General features: G+C 36.9%; 2 protein-coding genes across 42 annotated transcripts in view; one reads left to right on the forward strand and one right to left on the reverse strand.

The window, feature by feature from the left end:
- The window catches only part of NEXN (nexilin F-actin binding protein), a 43,299-nt gene extending 30,995 nt beyond the window's left edge, over nucleotides 1-12,304 (forward strand). For 15 of the 21 annotated variants that reach the window (XM_065555480.1, XM_065555491.1, XM_065555482.1 and 12 more), the window contains 5 exons: nucleotides 2,740-2,937; nucleotides 6,483-6,704; nucleotides 9,672-9,857; nucleotides 11,344-11,704; nucleotides 11,813-12,304. In XM_065555480.1, the coding sequence (XP_065411552.1) occupies nucleotides 2,740-2,937; nucleotides 6,483-6,704; nucleotides 9,672-9,857; nucleotides 11,344-11,704; nucleotides 11,813-11,826 (981 nt within the window). In that variant the 3' untranslated portion in view covers nucleotides 11,827-12,304. Of the gene's footprint in view, nucleotides 1-2,739; nucleotides 2,938-6,482; nucleotides 6,705-9,671; nucleotides 9,858-11,343; nucleotides 11,716-11,812 lie in introns of those variants that run through there. The other 6 variants (XM_065555492.1, XM_065555488.1, XM_065555490.1 and 3 more) reach the window with 2 other exon arrangements.
- FUBP1 (far upstream element binding protein 1) overlaps nucleotides 1-24,579 on the reverse strand; it is a 59,987-nt gene that overhangs the window by 7,148 nt on the left and 28,260 nt on the right. For 4 of the 21 annotated variants that reach the window (XM_065555473.1, XM_065555470.1, XM_065555466.1 and 1 more), the window contains 4 exons: nucleotides 19,487-19,546; nucleotides 19,260-19,402; nucleotides 16,753-16,799; nucleotides 14,277-15,889 (listed from right to left, as the gene is read on the reverse strand). In XM_065555473.1, the coding sequence (XP_065411545.1) occupies nucleotides 15,859-15,889; nucleotides 16,753-16,799; nucleotides 19,260-19,402; nucleotides 19,487-19,546 (281 nt within the window). In that variant the 3' untranslated portion in view covers nucleotides 14,277-15,858. Of the gene's footprint in view, nucleotides 1-14,276; nucleotides 15,890-16,752; nucleotides 16,800-18,570; nucleotides 18,924-19,259; nucleotides 19,403-19,486; nucleotides 19,547-24,579 lie in introns of those variants that run through there. The other 17 variants (XM_042859050.2, XM_065555472.1, XM_065555464.1 and 14 more) reach the window with 7 other exon arrangements.

Consider the following 24,579-nt stretch of genomic DNA (forward strand, 5'->3'; position numbering starts at 1 on the left):
GGGGATGGGGAAGGGGTTATTTTAAAGCTTTTGTCACCATCAAGTTGGTCACCTTCAGCCTGGAACATTCATCTTGGATCACTATCATTTTCTTTCAATTAAATTAGACTAGTAGAGGGATGCTCTATACAGAGATATCAAAACACATTCTCCCTCACATATCAGTCACATTACAGGCCCAGTGAAATTTACCTCCACCATACTGCATAGTATGGAGATTACAGAATATAAATATTCCCCAGTTCTGTATTTACAGAAGAGGCAAGGATGGCATGGGCTCATGTAGCCATACAAACAAGACAGCTGGTAAGCTAAACACATTGGGGTAAAGTCATACCTAGTGCAATTCCACTTTTCATGTGGCTTTTACTAGGGATACAGTTGGCCCATTGTCTTCTCATGGGTCTATGCATCTCCATTAAATTGGCAATCAGGGTGCTTCTTCAGAGCTGCAGTTAGCACGCTTCTCACTTCTACACATGCACAGTCCATTGATTGATTTCTCATCCTTGCAGCTTCTGTTCACTTAGCTTCCCCAAGTCTTTCTGAAGTTGTGAAGAGATGAACTAATGCATTGCCAGCAAAAGGCTCCCACCTTTCTGCTCTGGTTTAGATGTGGTTACCTTCTTTCAACCTGTAGATGTGCCATACAGTAATGTTTCATATTCATTATTAAGTGAACTGATAGATACTTTTTGAGATTGTTTTTTTATGGCTTGGTCTTTGCCTCCACCTTGTGCTCAGGCAATTCATCTCAACTGACATAAGCTTGCCCTATGCAAGAGAATTGAAGAGCTGGGAGTGAGAGGAGCAGCTGAGCTGCTCATAGGGCAGTATCAAAGGATGTCTAACAGCCAGCAATAGCAGATAGGGGAGGGGCAAGAAAAGTCCTGAAAGGGTTGGGGGTAAAATGAGGAAGTAGGGACAAAGTATTGCAACAAGAGAAAACAGGTATGATTCCTGCAACAGTTAAAAGTACCATATGAAAACAGGCATGGCTAGAAAGATGACCTAACAAAATAAGCAAAAAATGCACGGATCCATTTTTTAGTTTATGATGAGGCTGAAAGGTTCGTTTTATAAAACAAAGATTTAGGTTTCTGCTTGCTTTTAAACTTTTGATTTTGTTGGATCTGGGTCTAAGACATTATTTGTGAGCTTACACACCTTAAGGAAAGAAAGGTATTGGAATCTTTAACAAAGTCACACAACCTTACACTGGTGTCCATTAGGCTTTGGAAGAAAGTAGTGTTAAAAGCCACACAAGTGTTCAGCTTTGTCTCTTTCAATGTCAGCTCTAATCCCACTAATTCTCTAATCACAAGTCTTCCAAGATAGACACAATTTTAATTTCTAGTGTCAAAATATCAAGCAAATTTTCTTTTTGGACAGAAACCTTAACCTTTCATGCCATCCTAACATAAAAAAAGCTTTAAGGTAATTTTTTTCCCCTATGCATGTCACTAAGAAATTTGGAAGGGGTGAGGAAAGGAGCAAGAGGGGAAGGGAGAAAAGAAAATAGAGGATGAAGAGGAGAATTATAAAAGACCACCTGCACTGTTCAAGGTTACATGGGACACCCTACCATAGTGTATGACCATCTTTATAAAATTGTCTAAATTGTGTCACACCTCAAAGCAGCTTATGAAACTGAATTAAATGTTTTATTATTCTTTCAGATTTCTGAAGTGTCAACTTTAGTTACTCAGATCACAGAATAGGTGCCTATCTCAAATTAAACACAAAAAATAAGCAAAGGACTGCCCATAAAACTCTGTCCACCTCATCTCACTCCCTCCTTAAAAAAACTTTGCTGCATGCCTGAAAGATTAGAGTATCAGAGGGAATATTTAAGAACATAACACACAAACTGCCATACTGGGTCAGACCAAAGGTCCATCTAGCCCAGTATCTGGTCTTCCGACAGTAGCCAATGCCAGGTGCCCCAGAGGGAATGAACAGAACAGGTAATCATCAAGTGATCCAGTCCCTGTCACCCTTCCCAACTTCTGGCTGTACATAGAAGTGTTCTGAAAATGTGGAAAGCACTGGATTTAAAGTAAAAGTATAATTCAGTTTATATGCAAAAAACCCCACAAACCGTTGTTTAAGAACATGTTCTTCATTCTTTGTATGTTGTTTGTGTACATGCCAGTATGTTAACATAGATTAAAGAAAACTGAATACAAATACACAAAATTTGCTTAGAAATGGAGAATAAATATGGTTTGTATAACATTGTTTATCTAAGAATGTAACTTTACATGATCTTCACCGTACTGTGATAATTATGTATGATTTATTCACCCTATTTTAACAACTGGGAAAATGAATTAGATGTTAAGCAATTTGCCTGATCAGTTAGAACTGAAGCTTTCCTGGCTCTCATTCCTTTGCTCAGATGGAATCTCTCCTACACCCCATATTATTGAAGCATTATTTTAGTGAAAAAAAGCTTTATTTTAAAGCTTAGGATACACTTGTTTTGCTTCAATAAGCTCAAAATTTTACTTCTGTGTAACATTGATTAAAAGTAAGTGGGAAAGATAGCATACTAATGCAAAACGCAAATGAATCAATGTTGTCTAGTCTTCGACATTAAAGCATGTGTCATCTTATTTCAATATGAATTAGAGGTAGCAAAAGGTCCAATTATCACATCCTCAAATTTTGTATTCTAAATTTAGCACAAGTACACAAATTGTATCAAAAGTGGCAACAGATAATTATTTTCAATAGGTACTGGATGATGAGACCCCAGAGATGTTTAAAACAGTTTCTCAAGAATCTCTTACACCAGGTAAACTGGAAATTAATTTTGAGGAGTTACTGAGACAAAAAATGGAAGAAGAAAAGAGACGCACAGAAGAAGAGCGCAGGCAAAAGTTGGAAATGGAGAAGCAAGAATTTGAGCAGCTCAGACAAGAAATGGGAGAGGTTTGTATTCTCAAAAATAATTGAATGAAATGTCATACAGGGTTACCTCCCTGATAGCAAATAATGAATGGATCATTGCTTAAAATTCTAAAATTTGAAGATTTTAGGTATAGTCTCGTTGGTACTTTTTTTTTTTTTAAATAAGTGTTGCCTAGATAGAAGGGAATGGAAAAAGGAAAACAAATCTAACACTAAAAAAAAAATTGTTTTCCATTTGAAAACTTTTGTTCCCTTTTTCATTGCTTTGAATACAGATTAATACACTTTGCCCTCCCCAACTGAGAACTCCAGCACCTTTAGACTTGTAAAGCGGTCTACTTTCACAGTAGCTTCTGCAGGTTTCACTATATCCTCTGCTGAAAAGCTGTTTTGTAACTTCTTACAGCAGTACTTGGAGAATCAGATCTATAATCCTCCTATAGCTATGTACAAAAAGCTCATGATTTCCTCTTTCTAGTGTTCAGCTTACGATTTTGCCCTTATGAATTTTGCCCTATTTGGTGTTTTTTCTTAAAGCTCCAGATCCTTGAGTGATGCAATTATATAAAAAATCTGTTTTAATTTAAGACGTATATAGGCCTTGTGCTCGCAGAGAATAAATTGCAAATGCTAAGAAACTAGAAGGTAAATTAAAATAACCCACGAATTATTTTTTGAAATCTCAATTATAAAATTAATCAAATGATTTTTGAATGCTTGGGGAGAGCAATAATTGGAGTTGAAAATACTGTCAAAACCTTCCAAAGTTAGCAAACAAGGAATAGGCAGCTCATGCCTGGAGGATCCAAGGTGAGTAATAAGGGCTTTAGGATTTGAGCTTTCCAAACATGTTCGGGATTGCATCTTAAACTAATTAGAGTGTACGATCAACACTGAAATGAGAGAGAAGAGGTAACTAGAAAAAACGTAAAGTGAGGGCAATGATTTAGTTCCAGTCCAAAATTGTTATGTTGTTGCTTATGGTTTTTTTCTATTTAAAATATCCTTCCAACATTTTTAAAGCAGTAAGAATATCCACAGTTTGCCTTTTACTATTAAGTTGTATGCAGTTTAAATACATATAGTGCAACTTACCTGCACTGTGCTATCATGATTTTCTAAGAAATAGTTAAAGCATTACTTAAATTTTTTCTTTTTCAAAAGCAGCTTTATTTTTGGAGAGTAGGTTTTGTTATGGCATATTGCATTCGGTCAGCATTGATCCTGCTAAGAATAAATTAGACTGTTGGTGAAGAATAGCATAGGGTATTGGGCAGCATGATACATAGGAGTCTTACTCTGTCTAGGTGGTCACCAGTTACAAGGCCACTAATTATTAGAAGTTGTTACTAGGACTGTCATTTAATCACATTTAACTCACACGATTACTTTTTTTGAGTTAATCATGATTTAAAAAATTCATTGTGATTAATCGCAGTTTTAATTGCACTGTTAAACAGTAGACTACCAACTGACATTTATTAAACATTTTGGATGTTTTTCTACATTTTCATATATATTGTATTCTGTATTGTAATTGAAATCAAAGTGTATATTTTTATAATATTTACACTGTAAAAATTATAAAAGAAATAGTATTTTCAATTCACCTCATACAAGTACTGTAGTGCAGTCTGTCGTGAAAATGCAACTTACAAATGTAGATTTTTTTTTGTTACATAACTGCACTCAAAAACAAAACAATGTAAAACTTCAGAGCCTACAAGTCCACTTAGTCCTACTTCTTGTCACCTGAAAAGTCCTACAATGTCACCTGAAAGTGAGATCAGGTATTTGCATGGCACTGTTGTAGCTGGCATTGCAAGGTATTTATGTGCCAGATATGCTAAACATTCGTATGCCCCTTCATGCTTCAGCCACTATTCCAGAGGACATGCTTTCATGCTGATGATGTTCATTAAAAAAATACAGTGAGTTAATTACATTTGTGACTGAACTGTTTGGGGGAGAATTGTATGTCCCCTGCTCTTGTTTTACCCACATTCTGCCATATATTTCATGTTATAGCAGTCTCCGATGATGACCCAGCATATGTTCATTTTAAGAACGATTTCACTGCAGATTTGACAAAACACAAAGAAGGTATCAATGTGAGATTTCTAAAGATAGCTGCCGCACTCAACCCAAAGTTTAAGAATCTGAAGTACCTTCAAAAACCCGAGAGGGACGAGGTGTGGAGTATGCTTTCAGAAGTCTTAAAAGAGCAAGATTCCAATGCGGAAACTACAGAACCCAAACCACCAAAAAAGAAAATCAGCCTTCAGCTGGTGACATCTGACTCAGATGATGAAAATGAACATGCATCGCTCGGTACTGCTTTGGATTGTTGTCGAACAGAACCTGTCATCAGTATGGACACAAGTTCCCTGGAATGGTGGTTGAAGCATGGACGTATGAATCTTTAGCGCATCTGGCACCTAAATATCTTGTGATGCTGGCTATAACACTGCCATCAGAACCCCTGTTCTCACTTTCAGGTGACATTGTAAACAAGAAGTGGGCAGCATTATCTCCTGCAAATGTAAACAAATTTGTTTGTCTGAGCAATTGGCTGAACAAGAAGTAGGATCGAGTGGACTTGTAGACTCGAAAATTTTATTGTTTTATTTCTGAATGCAGTTCTTTTGTACATAATTCTATATTTGTAAGTTCAACTTCCATGATCAAGAGATTGCATTTCAGTACTTGTATTAGCTGAATTGAAAAATACTATTTCTTTTGTTTTTTACAGTGCAAATACTTGTAATCAAAAATATAAAGTGAGCACTGTACACTTTGTATTCTGTGTTGTAATTGAAATTATTTGAAAATGTAGAAAACATCCAAATTATTTAAATAGTATTCTATTAACAGTGCAATTAATTGATTAATTTTTTTAATTGCTTGATTAATCGTGATTAATTTTTTTAATCGCTTGACAGCTCTAGTTGTTACCCATGGTGACAGTTCATTGACCTGAGTGAAATAAGTTGGTGGTCTGTCATTCCCAGTGGGCAAGGGTCTATTCCAAAAAAAATACTAGATGCCAGTCTCACCAGAAACACAAGACATGGAGACTGAATTATGCTTTTGCTCTTAGAAGAGTGAAGTACACTAGCAGTGTAGTATGAAGCATCTTGCAGTGCCACTGCTCTTTTGTAACAGAAGACTCTGCCTCCAGGACTATCTAGTGCTTATGCAATGCTGTATCAATAAAGCACCCTTCACATGGACTGACTTCACAGAACAGTAACTTGAGGGGACTGTATGAAGAGGCAAGAGCCTTTTCAAACTAATAAAATTGGTTTAGAAGCAAATATAATTGGAGTATTTTTACCTTTTTTTTTTTTTAAATGTGTACCAGTCTTGTATGCCTGGCACTTTAAAAGAAATGAAAAATGAAGGTCCCTGCACTGGGGAACTAGATCTACCACCATCTTCTGATACCTTGGTTTCATTAGATTTAGGGAAATGTAGCTAGTTACACTTGGCAGTTTTTGCACAAAAACAGTTTTCAAAATCAGGCACACTTATACTGGTTTTGTTATGTTGTAATCTCTTAACAGGAGGAGGAAGAGGCTGAAACCTTTGAATTAAGTAGAGAATATGAAGAACTAATAAAGTTAAAAAGAAGTGGTTCTATTCAGGCAAAGAACTTAAAAAGCAAGTTTGAAAAAATTGGAAAATTGTCTGAAGAAGAAATACAGAAAAAAATTGAAGAGGAGCGAGCTAGAAGAAGAGCAGTGGACCAGGAAATAAAAGAGAGGGAAACAGAGAAATTTCATGAGGCAAGTTATTTTCAGTGTCAACAATTGTTGCTGCCCTTCCAGCAGAGTTCCCTCCATCTCCATAGTAATCCCCCCTACTCCCTGTTATGGGCATCTGAGGAGGTCCCTCCTGGCCAAACCTTAGGGAACCAGCAGCCTCGATCTTCCCACCAACCTATTTTCTCTATATTTGCAAAGGTTTTAGTATGCATTTGCTCTTGGCCCCACACCATCTCTCACCATCCACTTATACTTCTCAATCTGCAAACCTGACATTTGTCTCGCAAATGACTGATGTGTGAAACATCCATGTGTTTAAACATTGTGACAGATTTTAATCACTTCTCTCTATAAAACCTGCTTAAGATGTTTCTTTATTGTTTTTATTAAATCAGGTTTTTAATGTTATGGCTTGGGAGGAGGTCCCTGCTCAGGGACTTATGGGTTCAAGGAGTGGGGCCCTGCCTGGGTTTCTCAAGGTTCCCATTTGAGGAGCAGAGAGAGGGAGCCCTGTTGCCCAGGAGCAATCTTTTCCTTGCGGGGAGGTCATAGGAAGGCTAGGCAGCTACTTTTTCACAAGGGGGAAGGAAGAGGAGGAATTAGCTCTTTCCAGCTTGACGCTTCCAACAATCCAGGATCTGCTCCTTGTCCTATTCTCCCTTCCCCTTCTGTGAATAATGTAGTGGCCCAACTTCCTGAACTCTTTCTCTGCTAGGAAAAACAAACTTGGGCACCTGAGCTCTCTCCCTGATATACATTCCCATCCCCTCTGAGGAGCAGTAAGGAGATAGGAGGGGCAAAGAAGAGCATGGCCCCAAAGCTTTCTGGAGGGTCCCTTCTCTTCCCCTCACCCCCTTAGCAGCCACTGTGAAATGTTGCTTGAGAATGTAGTGAAGTCAGGTCTGAGTCTCACCTTCATCCCCTCAACCCAATCTCCATTACTGTTTTCTTCACACCCCCCAAATTCCTTTGAGTGCCTTTATGCCCCCCATACTTACCTTGATTAAATAATTGACCCCAATTCATTCAACATAATGGGTGCTGGAACTAGGCCCCAAGCTGTGCAGTTCTGGAAGTGCTGCAAAGTTGTGGCATAAAAGCACCTCAGCAAACTGGCTTTGGACAGTCCAGATTACAGTTTGATACTATTAAAATTAAAATGTCTTTTTAAATAAATCTCAAGAAATTATTCTAGATTGTTTTCCTTCTCACCACATTCTATTTTGCCTTATCCCTTCTCGTTTTATTTTCCTTTCCCTTCTGTCTTTTCTTTTTAACCCTTGCTAAACAAGCCAATTTCCAGGTAAATAAGAAAAAACAATCCCCAAAGTTAAGAGGAGCTGACACCTGGCAGACTTTTTTTTTTTTATAGTAGTCCTCCCCCCGCACATCCCGGAAATCCTCTTTACTATCATGTCCTGTCTTCCTCATCAGTTCCCAACTGCTTCCTGTTTGGGAAGAGGTGGCAGCAGGGGAAAGTCCTATTGGAGAGGAGGCTAGGAATGAATTGGCAGTGTTCAAAGTGACTTCTGGGAAGGCTACAGGTTAAAAAAATAAGCTAACAAGTTTTCAGCGTGAAGGGAGAGGTTTAGAAAAAGGAAACACTGAACTATGGCACCTTAGTAGTGAAGGGACAGTTGTGTTCTTCATGTTAGTGGTACAGTACAGTACAGTTTAACCTATTTTTGCTTCTCTTTTCCTTAAAGGCTTCTTGCAGAAGGGAGATTTTTCCCCCCATTTTGGGGTAGGGACTGCTGTAGCAAATCTCTTAAGAGGAAAAAGAAAATCCCCACCAGTTTTCTAAAACAAGCAGGGTGGGCTTTTATTTTTTAAATAGAAAAAGTTAGATGGTCAAAAGAAGCACAGGGAGCATGGGAATAGTCAAGAAGGGTTTGGAGAGGCTCCACCCAGAAAGAGGAAGGGCCACACCCAGCAAAATTGTCCGTCCCCCCCCTTACCCAAACAAGAAATGACAAGTGATTAAAGAGTTGTTGTAACCCATTTTTCTATTTTATCTATTACTTTCTTACGCGGCTCAAAGAAATTGTAGTGCACCACAGATCGCTATGTAGAGGTAGCATAGCAGGCTGATGTATAGGATTTTACTAGTATACCACAATCCTGAACAACACACTAATTATTGAGGGGAAACAGCAGAGCAACTGGGTTATTATGTTATCATCACTTAGCTCATTTATGCAAAGCTTTTCAGGGGGAGGGTAGCCACAATGTTCTTCTCCTAGTTTGTCATCTTCTTTCTAGGGCTCCCTTCCAGAAAATTTGACTTACACACACAAGAGCTAGTGTAATGATTAAATATTATTTATATGGGGCATAGTGCCCCATATAACTTTGTGCTAGGTACTGTACAAGGTATCTTGAAACTGACACTTGTAGGAATACCCACCCACTCAGCTACTATCTAGAAATAGTTCTCAAGGTGAAATCCTGTGGAGATAAGGCAGAGGTAGTTTGTTTGACATAGCTAGTTGAGGTAAATCCCAGGTGTTTGTAGGATTGTATACAGGTAACAACTAGTGCCCTATCTCCACTAGAAGTTTCCATTAAAATAATTAACTCAGGATAGGTATCACACGGTAAAGACTTTTTAAAAAAATTTTTGCAGTGAAGACAACCTAGCATTTAAGTGTGTTTATAGTAGGGAGCCTGGGTTTTTAATTAATTTAGCATGTTTTAAAGCATTATTGCTTCAACTAAAGGTTCATAATGGTAAAGCTACCTCGTGAATATCTCACCCCTAAATCCCAGTCTAGACCAGCCTTCAGATGCTGTTGTGCTTATGGGGTTTTAACTGCTACAGCATTCTGGCTGGGTCATGCTGCCCTCAGAAACAAGCATAATATGAACCCTTCAACTAAGCTAGCCTTTTTACTGTTTACTTTTAATCATAATACTGACAAAACTGTACCAATAAAGTGCTAAACTTTATTACTTTACTGAATTTTTGTTATTCTTTAAACTGAAAAGGATGATGAAGTAGATGTGAAGCCTGCCAAGAAATCTGAGGCTCCATTTACTCATAAAGTAAACATGAAGGCTAGATTTGAGCAAATGGCAAAGGCAAGGGAAGAAGAGGAACAAAGAAGAATTGAGGAACAAAAATTACTACGTATGCAGTTTGAACAGAAGGAAATTGATGCTGCACTACAGAAGGTATGGAGGATTAAAAATGCCCTCTCCAGAAATGTTCAAGAGCCAAGAATTTTCTATTAATTTAATATTAATTAAATGCACGTTTTAAGAGCTGGTTTGTTTCCAGTTAGTAGCAACATTACTAGAATCACAATAGTCTTGATACTGCAAAAAACAGTTGAAATGAAATATCCAGTAAAATTGCTTTTGGGAATTTACTGATAATTCCTGTTTGAAGGAATTAATCGCAGTTAACTCAAAACAAATTAACTTGATAAAAAAATTAAGCACGGTTAGTCTGTTTTAATTGCACTGTTAAATAATAGGATACCAATTTACATTATAAATATTTTGGATGTTCTACATTTTCAAATATATTTATTTCAATTACAACACAATACAAATATTTGCACAGTAAAAAAGAAAAAAATAGTATTTTTCAATTAACCTCATACAAGTACTGTAGTGCAATCTCTATCATGGAAGTGCAACTTACAAATAATTTTTTTTTTTAATACATAGCTGCACTCAGTCCTACTTGTTCAGCCAATCGCTAAGACAATTTGTTTACATTTACGGGAGATAACGTTGCCCACTACTTATTTACGTCACTTGAATGTGAGAACAGGCATTCGGTATGGCACTGTTGTAGCCAGCGCTGCAAGGTATTTGTGCCAGAAATGCTAAACCAGGGGTTCTCAAACTGGGGGTCAGAACCCCTCAGGGGTTCAACAAGGTTATTACATGGGGGGGGTCGCAAGCTGTCAGCCTCCACCCCAAACCTCGCTTTGCCTCCAGTATTTATAATGGTGTTAAATATATAAAAAAGTGTTTTTAATGTATAAGGGGGGTCACACTCAAGAGGCTTGCTGTGTCAAAGGGGTCATCAGTACAAAAGTCTGAGAACCACTGTGCTAAACTTTCAAGCCTCTTCATGCTTTAACTTGATTTTTTTTTTTACAGTCTAAGTATTTGTAATAAATATAAAGTGAGCACTGTCTACTTTGTATTGTGTTGTAATTGAAATCAATATAACGTAGAAAAACATCCAAAAATATTTATAATTTAAATTGGTATTCTATTATTATTTAACAGTGCAATTAAAACTATGACTAACGGCAATTAATTTTTTTAAATAGTTTAACACCTCTAATACATACATAATGCTGTAGAGAAAGTGCATGTGTTTTCCTTTAAACATTTGGCCAGTTCTCAAATAAGAAAGAAGCAACATACATTCTTATATTATTCCACCTCAGCACCCCACCACATTAAGCTCCGTCTGCCCCAACTTTCCCATAATGCCTTTCTTGTTCAGTATCCAGATTGTGGTATTGATGCATAATCCGTTATTATCCAGTATGTTTGCGTTGGGAGAGTTGCCATCTCCTGTCCCTAAAATTTTTTTTTTCTAACTTTCATATGGCCAAAGATTTACGAGGCATTGCAAACTGTTCATGTTATAACTGTGTTTGAAATTCTCTAAATCAATGTATTTTTAACACAGAAAAGGGAAGAGGAGGAAGAGGAAGAGGGAAGTATTATAAATGGCTCTACTTATGAAGATGAAGAGAACCAAGCTCGGTCAGGAGCCCCATGGTTCAAAAAACCCTTAAAGAATGTATCAGTTGTAGACAGCGAGCCAGTAAGATTTACTGTTAAAATTACGGGAGAGCCAAAACCTGAAGTCACATGGTGGTTTGAAGGGGAAATGTTGCAGGACTCTGAGGACTATCAGTACATTGAAAGAGGAGAAACTTACTGCCTTTACTTACCAGAAACTTTCCCAGAAGATGAAGGAGAATATATGTGTAAAGCGGTCAACAGCAGAGGCACAGCAGCTAGCACCTGTATTCTCACCATTGAAAGTAAGAGTTAATGTTTTCTCTTGTTTTGTTTGAGAGCCTAATTACTTTATACACCTTTCCTGTTACAAAGTCTATTCCATTTTTCTTGACTCTCCTTTTCTTTTCTAGCTGATGACTACTAATGCTCTACTTTTGCTGGAAACCTCCCCTCAACTTTCTTACTGCATCCATCTCTTTTTCTGTGGTGGGGCCAATAAAAGGAACTAGAAAGTGTCATTCCTATATCAGATAGGGAGATCCTTTGTACTGCATGAGTGTTCAAGTTCTGTTACAATGTGAAATTTGGTATCAAAGGCACATTACATCTAAAACAAGGACTGGTATGAAAAAGCCCAACTATAGAAAAAAAATGAATTGTATTTGTGTTCCTACCTTTGAAGACCAATTATTCTGTAGTATAACAGTTAAATACATAATCTGGAAGTTCAATAGGTAGAAATACATTCTGCATGAACACTAAGTTTATAGCTGCTTTATTTTGTCTCAGACTTAACAGGCAAAAGTGAATGTTTCTGGAATAAAATAATGTACTATTTTTAAAACAATAAAAGGTTATGTAATGGTTTAAGCTTTTTGTTTAATAAAACATTTTCCTTTCAATCAGCTTTAATACTTATATTCAACGTAGTAATGGGATGTGTAATTAGCCTATAATCACTAATAGTGTGAATTCATCACTAAAGTTTTGATAACCATTAGACTACCAAGACTTGCATTTGAAGGTTGTGTTTTCCCCCACTACTTTACCAGTTACCCATGTTAAAATAGCATTTGGCATATAAAAACAAAATCAGTAGAAAGTACATCTGGGATATATTGGGGTTTGCACAACAGCTACTTTCTCCACTTTCATCCTCAGCTGGTTGAATTTTTTATTACTGCATCTTAGTGTATGTTTGGTTTTGTAGTGAAAAGACAACTAAGCATTAATTCTCTTATGGGAAATCCACAAAGACAAATGGATGTACATGTCAGTGTCTCAAAACATCTTAAAATGGATTTTTGTTCAGATTAGTCTGTCCAACTTTCATAGGACTTGTTTTTAAAATACAAAGTACACATACTTCAACTTTTCCTGAGGTTCAGCATTTGTATTCCTCAACATAATACAATAAGCTAGAGGCTGTACCCAAATGAATTCTTATGCAATCCTTTGGGAGAAAATAAAACAATGATTGTTTGAGTTTTTATTTTAAGTTATATATTCTAGTTGTTGGTTCCATTTGTGTTTGTATTAGCTGTATATTTTTGAAGCTTTTTTCTGGTTCTCAATGAACAATTACAATTAGATATATCCTGACAGAATTATTTTGCTGATCAGTTGCGTGACAGTCTTCTGAATATTACAATTAGAAGATAAATTGTCAAATACATCTGGCTTCATTTCATGTAGGTAGTGTTTCTTCACAAAATTATTAAACAATCGGTTTGTAAGCACCTACAGGATAAGAGGGTGATAAGTAATACCCAACACGGATTTGTCAAGAACACATCATGCCAAACCAACCTACTTCTTTCTCTTACAGGGTTTCTGGCCCAGTGGATAAAGGGAGAAGCAGTAAATGTGACATTTTAATTTCAATAAGGCTTTTGACAGTCCCCCATGACATTCTCATAACCAAACTAGGGAAATGTGGACTAAATGAAATTACTATAAAATGGATACACAACTGGTTGAAAGATAACTATCTCTGAGCATAATCAATGGTTTGCTGTCAAATTAGATGAACATATCTGCTGGGAGCCAGCAGGGGATATGTCTTGGGTCTGATACTATTCAATATTTTCATTAATGACTTGGATAATGGAGCGGAGAGTGCACTTATAAAAAGCCAGGTGCAAAGTACTATATGTGGAAATAAAAATACAAAGTGGTAAATAACTGGGCTAGACAGTTGTATTCAATTTCTGATCCTCTGTAGCCCTCATCTCTTTTTTAGCAGTACAAGTCAACAACGTGATGCAGTTTCGAAAAAGGCAAATATTCTGAGGTGTTTTAACTGGAGTGTTTGTATGTAAGACAGCTTTTCCCACTCTTCTCAGCACTGGTGAGGCCTCACGTGGAACAGTGTCCCCAGTTTTGGGCATCATGCTTATTCAAGAGGAGAGCAACAAGGTTTAAAAAAACATGAGGAGGAAAGATTTAAAAAATGGGTATGTTTAGTTTTGAGAAAAGACAGTGAGTAGCTGTTCTCCTTGTCACTGAAGTATGGACAAGCTTAATCTGCTGCAAGGGTGATAGGAAAAAAAATTCTAACTATAAGGATAATTAAGTTCTGGAGTAAATGATCAAGGGAGGGTGTGGAATCTCCATTACTAGAAGTTTAAGAACAGGTTAAACCAACACCTGTCAGCAACGGTCTAGGTATACTTGGTCTGACCCTACTACTGGAGGTGACAAGGACTAGATGACCTCTCTAGGTCCCTTCCAGCCCTACATTTAATGTTTCTTGCATGAATTTATATAATACTGTGAAAATAATCACAAATGTATGTATTTTCCATCTGAAGCTGACATGCGAAAGTCAATATAAAGCCAGGAGGAAAGAAGGGGAAAAAAGACAAAACATTATTTTGTACTATCCATCATTTTACATTTATTGAGAAAACCATAAAACCATACAAAAATGTTATACAGTTAATGTGTACCCATATTACATACAATGTCAATAATGCAAGCTCAAAACCACATTTTGTAAAGCATTCAATTTACCTCAAGTCCAAGCTGCATCTCCCTAAGACACTTCCCATCACAGTAGCCTTATAAAGCCAATCTTCTTTTTACACACGGGTAGTTTCTGTAGAGAACACTTTTCTCAGGACGAAAATGCATCTCACATGCATAAGAGAAATATGTGCATATACATGAGAGTTTTATAGGGTATTACTAGGGAAGAGGGAACCCTGTCAACTGTATGCTTACTGGACGGCCCAAATTTTGCCAATTTACAACATGCAAAGGAAACATAGAAAAGCTATTTCATGAGGGGGAAAAATAGTTTCTAGCATCCAATAAAACTGTTATGGAAGAAGATGAAATATTTCACGTAAGATAGGCTGTGCAGTGAATAATAATACAACCTGCCTGGACACCAAAATACACTATGATACTTCCAAATGAAGATTATCCTTCCAGCTGATGTATTTCATGGCATGTCGTACAGTATAAAGACTGAAGAAAGTGATCTGTAAATGCTTTTACTATATTAAACATTACACTTCCCCTACTTCCCTTTTAAAACTGCAATACTCAACTTCCTATTTCATTTGCGGGATTCTATCAAATCAAGATACATTTATTTAACGTCCCATTTTGGAAAGTTCAGTTACTTTTCTACCAAATCACAAAAACAATCTTTGCTCAGAAATAAGATTCTAGTAATTTAATTATCTTCTGTCCTCTAAAAGAAATAGTTTGGAGACTGATTTAAATAATAACACTACACTTAGCATAAAATATGCCTATAAGTCCAGCAATAAGTGAGCTGAAAATCAATATGCCACAAACACTAAACTGAAGCCATTATGACTTTCACACCCTATCATCAATCCAAATAACTGGCCTGTCTTTTCTATTTTCTCCCACTTCTTAAATTTACTCAACTTAAGATTTTAATTATTAAAATATTCATGTAACGGTGAAATAAAAAGCAGCATGTTTAAGGAAGTGAAATAGAAATCCCACCCCAGACAATAAATTCTTAGGATTTAAAACCCACTGGGGGTACATACCTAGTTCTCTTGTGAAAAATAAATGAGTTACATATCAAACTACAAGTAAACAAAAATGAAGTGGCTTGAGGGAATTAAGTGCAACTATTAATTTCAGAAGGTAAATATATCTAAGCTTGACTGCTTAGAAGAATATAAATTAAAATATATAGTTTAATATTAGCCACATAGTTTTTAAAACTAAACAGATTATTGAACATTTATGGTCAAGCAAATAGCACTTTAAAGAATGACAAGTGATCAGACAGAAAAATTATACCCTACACCATTATGTATGGGATACATTTCAAATCTGTTGTTTTGCCAATTTTACCTTCTACATGGACCCCTTCTATGGTCCGTGCTCATCGGCTCACCAATGGCATACACTCAAAGGATTCCTCTTTATTGGTAGTAACTATCTCAGGACCTGATTTTATGAGCTATGATTTGGTGCTTGCAGCATCTTCAGCACTGTGTGTGAAAATGAAGGCAGTATTTTTGAATATTTTTCTTTGATATAGATATAAGCAGGACTTTTGAAAAAGGATCAGCACATTTTATATATTGAATAAACAAAAACTGATGAGATGCTGCTTTAACTAAAAAACTGTACCAGACCATCGAATAAAACAAACATTTTAAACTGGCAAAAGTATACAGCAATTCAGTTAAAGTATCAAAGAACAGAAAATACTGATTGCTATATAGATAATGAAAAGATTATTTGCCATACAGTTAACATTTCACTTGTGCACATGCTTTCTAGTAAGACATACTATTCTGCAAAACTTGTGTCAATTTTCCTACTATATCAGATGGATAAGCAAACTAGTTTATCTAAAAATTTCACTAATATTATGTTGTATAACTTCTTTAAAAAGTCAAGAGAAACACACAGTATTCTATTTAGCTTTTACGGGTGGGGTGGGAATAATGACCTGCCAGTTATAAAAACATTTGTGAAGGCTGTTGAAGTTTCTAACCAAGTATTTCCTGCATCTTAGGGGAGGGGGAAAAGTTTTGTTTTCCTTTGTTAAATTGTTACAATTCAGCTATTTGAGGAAAAAGTAACAAAAAATGACTTATTCAGATTAAGTTTAATTATTGCAGCAATCCACTCATCTTTTCTAAAAAATAAAGATACATATTTACCCAGAAATGTGAACGGTTGTTTAAACAACTAAGAGACTTTCCACTGAAATGGAACCATGAGTAACAGAATGCATTTGGGGAAATCAGCAGATTGCTTTTGAATACACAACCACAAAAATCTCACAGGGACAACATTAATGTACTGAAATATGTATTTATATACTTCCTTAGGTTGTGCTTACCTGTTGCTTTTTGCAGCAGAACCTAAGGTGGAAGGTCTGGGAAGGCACTGTGAAGTATAAATAATTGCACTGTTTGCAATTAATAAAGATTTTATACCTTAAAATGAATCAAAATCAACAGCCTCCATTTTGTGAATGATAAAGTATCCAGTGAATTTAATTTTGTTCAGTTTAATTAGTAATAAATGCACCATTCTACTATAAGGTCATCTACAAAAGTATCATGCAAAATATCTTAACTATTAAACTTCATATCCTACACTAAAGATTGCAGTATCTTCCTAGCTGTTTGTTTCAAACTACTACTAAAATTCCTAATCTAAAAAGGGGTACAGTAGTTCCCTCCAGGTTCTACAAAACACAATAAAATACATTGCTAATTATCTGAATAATAAAACTACTTCAAATTTCAAGCCTTAAGTTTTACTTCTCTATGCAGCCACCTTAAAAAAAGTATTCTCAAAGCAACAAATGGTGCTCCAAAAAGATATGGCTAATACAGGCTTATAAAATGGTTTAACATATACCTGCATCACTACATGTCTGCAAACTAACTTAAGACAAAACAACTGGTCTGTCTGTCAAGCAGTTCCAATCACTTTCATATGAACAAGATATGCATATTTTCATAGACTAAATAATACAACCTTTGTCTCAGGAGCCCTCGTGAAAAATGTTGTATTACTTAGATAACACAAGATTTTCTTTAGCTATTGCTGAACATTTCAAGAATACTTACCCATAAAGCTCACATATATATATGCACACCTATGTTTCTGAATTAAGAAGCAGTTATGATTTCCTAAAATATTAGCACTGTATTCCAACATAATATTCACACAAGTATGGCATTTGCATTATGTGGAAAATTGACAAACGATACTGTTGCAGCTCATCAATTTGTCATTCTGATGTACTTACAGTGCAATGCTCCTTGAAGGAACAATCAAGGATGATACACAGCACAGTCCTCCTCACCCCTATAGAGCTAGTTCTATACTGGCTGGATCAAACCTGCACTTCAACAGACAATGGCAAGACAGACTGTATTGCATGTAGTCTAATATATGCAAAGAGCCAATAAATATGCAAACAGCAAACAATGAATTTCAACAGAATATCAGATTTTCAGTACGAGCAGTAATGTAACAAAAAAAGTATATCAAATAATTTGATTCAACAACTGGTCTTGAGCATTTACACAACAGAACTTATCTGTACTGAAAGAAGTTCTCTGTCAACCACTCCCCCACCCCAAACAAAATATAAAGTTTCAATGTCAGATGCAATTCTGGTAACCACGTTCACCTTTCTACACTGATTTTTGAAATGAACTACTGCAAACTGAATGCTTAGAACATTTAATTATAAAAGTAAAAACCTTTTATAACTAATCTGAAAAATGTTTAAAATAGTTATGCTGAAACAGTATCAAATTAAAAACAGAAAGGTTAACTTATAGCAGCTGTACAGGTCTGAAACAGTGGTCATGTATAAAAAGGGAAATTTCACTGTTAATGCAATGGAAGTATGCCAAAAGATCACCTTTTTAAACACATGCAGTTTTTAATCAAATAGAAAGAAAATAAAGGTATCAAGATTACTGGTGCTAGACAGCAAAATACAATAAATGAAAGAGATCCTCCATCTACAACTATTCTGCAAAGGGGAAAAACATGCCAATGACAGGTTTTTAAACTCATTCTAAGATTTCATGGGGGGAAAAAAAATCTCATTTGGGTACATATACCTTAATTCAGCATTGCTAATAAGTCCTAGAATTCTTTAAATACCCACATATCCAACTTACCGACACAGGAGGTTTCATATTATTTATTGTAAAGCACAAAACAGGCATTTTAAAAGTGAAAGTATACATTGAAAAAGTACATTTATATCACAAAGCATTGACCACATAATAATTGCAAATACATTTGCTGGAATGTGTACATCTACACTAATATACTAAAAACAAACCAATTTTCATTTCTACACAGAAATATTACCTCCTATCAGTAGTGATAGATATTTTGTACATTTTCAAAAACACTATTTTTAAACCAAACAAAATTAAGATCTTCATCAAGGCGTCTGCATCCATACATTTAACAAAGGTTTTTTCCCCCACACAATGAAGCAAATACTGTATTGTCCACTTCTTATTATTGGCCCTGTGCAGAAGAGATACATAAGAGATACACAAAAAGTTAAAGAAAATCCTTTAAATTGAGCTAACTCAGGAGTGAAGCCTTTAAGAAAGAAAAATTGGTTAATGTAAATGGTGGTGGCTTCTTGCATGGTTTTCTAAACCCTGGGGGGAGAAAAATTTTTAATCAAAAGCACTGAACGTTCTGAAGAGATAGAGAACTCAAGTTACCAGATAAAAGTCATTTACTAATTATTCTGAGTTATTCTGCTAGAAAAAAAGGATGCACACTCCAACGGTAACAAAACAGGAGACATGCAAAAAAAAAATTTATAAACACAAAATTCATAAAACTTTATACCTGTGGTGCTGGAGGATGCTGTGGCATTCCCTGTGGACTTGTCTGGGCATAATATGCTGCTTGCTGTCTGTAGTATTCAGCCCATGCTGCACTATAATCAGGCTGACCTGGTGGGGCCCCAGCTGGAGCTGGAACTGCTTGACCTAAAATAAATTAGAACTACATAACTTTGTTGCTGTAACAAAGACAAAGAAGCTCAAAATAATCTCATTTCTAGCAAACATTACCTTGCTTCTTGTAATATTCCTCCCAAGCCTTTGAATAATCTTGTGGCTGCCCTTGTTGACCTGAAAAACCCCCCACATTTTAATGTAAAAACTCCCGTGTACACCAAAATTATACATATATACAAAGACAGAGGTATTCTGCCTCGCAGTTGATTTCAGGTCCAAGTAAAAAAAAATAAAGATAGCATACATGTAAATATCAAGTAATTTACACAATGCTATTCTTCCTGTTGACATTAGAGAGCCACTTTTAACTCTGGGACACTACCATTTCAAATATGCTTAAATATCAACAATACCGATTTTCCTACTTCCAGGTGACTGAATTTGAGCACATCCTTTATAGAAAGCAGCGTGCAGGAGTCAGGAAGTTTGCACATGAACACTCACATTTTGTCATTTAGACCTTGTATGTTAATACTTTTAAAAGCAAAAAAATAAAAAGGATTCCTGCTGAAACGTGTTTCAGAGCACACTTTGGGGGGAGAGGGGGGTGGTAGGGGAGGGGGGCAACAAAAAAACCACTCTCTTTTCCAAGCATGCCCACTTGGATTTACTTGAATTTAATAACTGACAGTATTTTCAGTTAAAATGCAGGTCAACAAGGAAGAGGAATTAAGTAGTCAGATTACAAAAAGTGATCTTGTTGCACAGGCTGCATTTACTAACACACCAGCTATTAATAATTAACTTGAAATTTAATGAGATTTGCTATCCGAGCAAATAGAAATAAATCTCAAGATCTGTTTAACACTATTAGAGCTAAGCACTTCCATCAAAGACCACATATTTTTATTAATATATTCCACAAAAGACAACAATCCCCAAGATCCTCCTCCTTCCCCCTCACCTCCAAATTTCAAGCTCTGTAATTTATTCTCAACACACACAATAATTGGCGGATTATAATTAAGAACTATTGCCTCATTCAACAGTGCTCAAAGTTGTAAGCAGAAGGCAATACAGTACATAGAATACGCCAACAGGCAACAGTTATTACTTAAAATAAATAAATAATAAACCATTATTACTATTTGAAAGGAAGGTCAAGGATGCCCCTAACCTCTTCCTCCCTCCAAGCCCTCTGAATTTAGAAACCCGTAACTCCTCCTATTATTACCACCACCTTTTTGCATGACAATGGGGCATCCCAGCTGACATTCAAGAGCTACAACACTCCAAAGGTGCTTTTGCCAGCTGCCATTATAATGGAAACACATGACTACTAACAAAATACTAGCACACATTCAGGCCTTGGCTACACTGGCGCTGTACAGCGCTGCAACTTGCTGCACTCAGGGGTGTGAAAACGCCCCCCCCAGCGCAGCGCTGCAAAGCGCCAGTGTAATCAGCGCATGCAGCGCTGCAAGCTACTCCCCTCGGAGAGGTGGAGTACTTACAGCGCTGCGAGAGAGCTCTCGCAGTGCTGGCAGCACGACAACACTTGCGCTTCACAGCAATTGGAAAGTGTAGCCAAGGCCTCAGGTAGAGTTTGAGATGCTCAAGATGGCTGGTTGAGACAGCCAAGGACACAGATTAACTGACTTGTCTTGATCTTCCAAAGACAAGTCTTTATGGAATATTAGTATATATGCATACTGATACATTAAGATATGTCCTAAATTTTATAATCTTGGCTAACAAGGTGTGTAAGGTTCCTAGATTTTTTTTATTTTGGGAGACAGAGAGAATAGAAAACTGCAAAAATAAAAAGAAGAAAACACTTCAGTTCCTGCAACTCAAACTGATCCCTGTTCACTGTGGTCATACAAAGATTTTAAACAAACCTGGATCTTCTGAGGAAACAAATCAGCTAGAAACCGTAAAATAAGAAGAAACAAAGGATTTACAAGTACACCAGAGTGAAAGACATCCCTTCTACTTTTCTTTTGTTTATTCCAATCCTCTTTTGCAAATGTAATGTGCGTAGGCCCCATGCAAAGGTTTCCAGTTCCTACATTTTGTAAATATGAGGTAGCCTGTTATATTGCATGCAATAAACTTGTTTAAAACAAACAAAACAAAAAAAAGTTATATCCCAAAGCACTCTCCAACTCTTCCCTTCACATCTCCAGAAGCCCAGTCTTCTATTCCTAAACATGGCTCACTAAGATTCCTTACAGCTCCCTAGCGAACCCTTTCCATCCCTGTATCTTGACCTCCCAACACAACCTTTCTCTTATTAATAGCTCCCAGACGGAGGGATTCACACCTCCCGATAGCCAAGATTCCTCCCTGGCACAGCACTGGAGCAAAATCAGCCAGTGTTCAGTTTACATACACTTGGATATTAAAAGTTTTCCTAAGGGTTAGTGATTTTTGTCCTGGTCATATTACTGAGGTACGGCCAGCACAGTTGATACCACTTAATCCTAGAAGAAAATTTAAAATTCTACTTTCTCTTGATCAAACTGTGTAGATAGATGGTAAAGCATCTCTTCTGTTCCTGATGAAGAAAACTTAAGTTATGACCCAAATGGAAATTTAGGAGCTGAAGTCATGTAGTTTGTCACGTGCCATTTGCATTTACCCTCCTCCAACAGTGTGGTCAAAAGGTCTCCAATATCAATAGATCCTATTGAAGTTACCAGAAGTAAATTTTCTTTCACATACCCACTTTCAATTATAGCTAGAGATTTTGTATTAGACATGAATCAAAGAAAAAAAGAAAGTTAAAGTATGGTGCTGAAATGTGCAGTAATGTGTACTGGTACCATGGAAAGGTTTCCAATTTCTGCATTTTATAAATACGAGATAGAGCTGGCTGTCGTGTATAACCACCTTTTACAAGTTATATCCTAAAGTACTTTCCAACTTCTTCCATTCACATCTCCAGAACCGCAACTGGAAAAGGAAGGTTTTGAAGATTCTTTCTGTATTTAACCATCTGTCCTTATGGAGTGCAAAAACTCACACCAAAACCAGTATCGAATTTATTATCTGCTGACTTACTTTGTGGAAGAGGTCCAGAAAGGATCTGGGTTAGACTACCTTTCTTGCAAATTCCAGAGACAGCTCAAGCTTACTCCATGGAATTACTCCTGAGGAAATTCTGTGCCACTACACAATGCAGGATTTTGCAGAAATTAATGGTGGGAGGGCAGAATTTCCATTTCCCCCCATAGAAATAGGCTGTAGAGATGTTGGTCACCAGTAGGAGCCGTTGGACCCGGCAGAGCCCAGCTCACAAATAGAAGACAAGGCCAGGGGGAGGGAGAGGGAGGAACTGGAGGGTTTCCCATGGCTCTAGGAGGGCAGGGTCTGTCAGTGTTGGGGGATGAAGGGGGAAGACGTACACCTGCAGCTGGCCTTGGGGAAGGGTGGGGTATGGGGTGTGAGTGTGTCTGGGCCAGGGAGGGCCCCACACCTGGGCTCTGGGGGGAGGAGAGGAGAAGACTATGACAAAGAAGCAGGAACTGGGTTGTCGTAGGGGTTCTTTAACTCTCTACTCCTGAGGGAAATTTTGTTTGCAGAATTTAATTTTTTGGCGCAGAATTTCCCCAGGAATAATGGAATTCTGGGGCTTCACCACATCCCTTCACTCAGGATGAGTCCTTCCAAAGCTGTACTGAAACACTAAAGTCTAATTAGCATACTGAAACTTTTTACCAGTAATGCTTTATTAGATCATATTAACTATATACACACACATGCACCTTGAAGAGGCCACTGTAAAAGCACATGAAAGACTTATCAAAGAAGCCAGACTAAGAAAAGAGGCAGTCCCAGAAAAGCAGTTAATTTTTTTATTCTTAACAATTACCTCTCTACCAGTTAAACGTCTAGGCTGTAGTGGGCAATAAGGAAGGAGAGGAATTCCTTCCTTAAGTATTAGTATGGTACTTGGGGACCTCTGAACAATGCTTCTGAACAGGAATTAAGGTCAAGCATTTTATAAACATGTTAATGGGTAACCAATTGGCACATTTTCTGATTCTTCTGTGGTGGCTGATGCTTCATCATATGCCAAGATGTTACTGCAGAGCATGCTGAATGGGCTTTGATCCACTCAGACTGCTTATCTTCGAACCTCACTAATGCAGAGTTTGACTATGAAAAATCTAGACATTTTCAGGCCCAGGTACGTAAGGTAAAGGAAAACAATGATTACACCCTGACCTAGAAGATTCTACAATGATAAAATCTAAGAGTGCATCTCACACCCAGAATGTGCAATGCTCTTTAGGGTGTTGAATCTTTGAGTAAAACTAAAGAATGAACTCTCCTGACGTATGGAAAAAAGTTCCTTTGTAATTACTGATTCTGGGAATTATTCTGGAATAGTGACTGACTGTGTGGAAAAAGTAATAAAGCTTGTGCCTTCTAAGAGCAGACACTCTTCTTGCTGACATGATTGCAACCCGGAATCATGATTATGTAAAGAAAATATATGGAATTTACATCTTGGGTCTCAGTGAATACATTATGAAAACTGCAGATCCGCACGAAGAGAAGACAGGTCTGACTGCTGGTTTGGATAGATGTACTACCCTATGGAATCTTGAGCTATCTGCTTAATATTTCGATGATCTGTGCTTATAACACTATTTAATGCTGAGATAAAAACAAACAGGTGGGAGATTTCAGACCAAAGAAATCCAGAACTACAGTTTTGGATTTCCTAGGATCTCTCTCCAAGCATTAGAAAGAAGTCTGTCCAAATTTGTGTGTAGGCAGAGAAGATGAAAGGCTAGAAGAGTTCAGATGAACATCCCATCCTATTTAGGACTTGATGATCAGCAACCAAGCTGTAAGTTTCAGGTAGTCAAGTTTGGGATTCTGCAGCAGGCTCTGCAACAGAGCATCTTAATTGGTGAGAAATTGAAATTAAGACCATTAGGATAATCCCAGTAGGTCCAATCTGTGTTAACAATGATTATGCCTTCATCTTTTTAATTGCTTCTCCTTACAGTGGAAGGGAGGGGGCCTTGGAAGCACACAAAAACCATTTAAGCCCTCTGTGAGCAAGAACATATCCCCAGTTAACCTTGGTCTGTTTCCCTTAACTCTCCATTCCAACTGGACGGAAATATACCTATATGGGGGCAGATTGGCTCTTTGGATATTTGCTGGAATACTTCTTCATTCAACCT

Source organism: Chrysemys picta, chromosome 8 (genome assembly GCF_011386835.1).
Source record: "Chrysemys picta bellii isolate R12L10 chromosome 8, ASM1138683v2, whole genome shotgun sequence".
NCBI lineage: Eukaryota > Metazoa > Chordata > Testudines > Emydidae > Chrysemys > Chrysemys picta.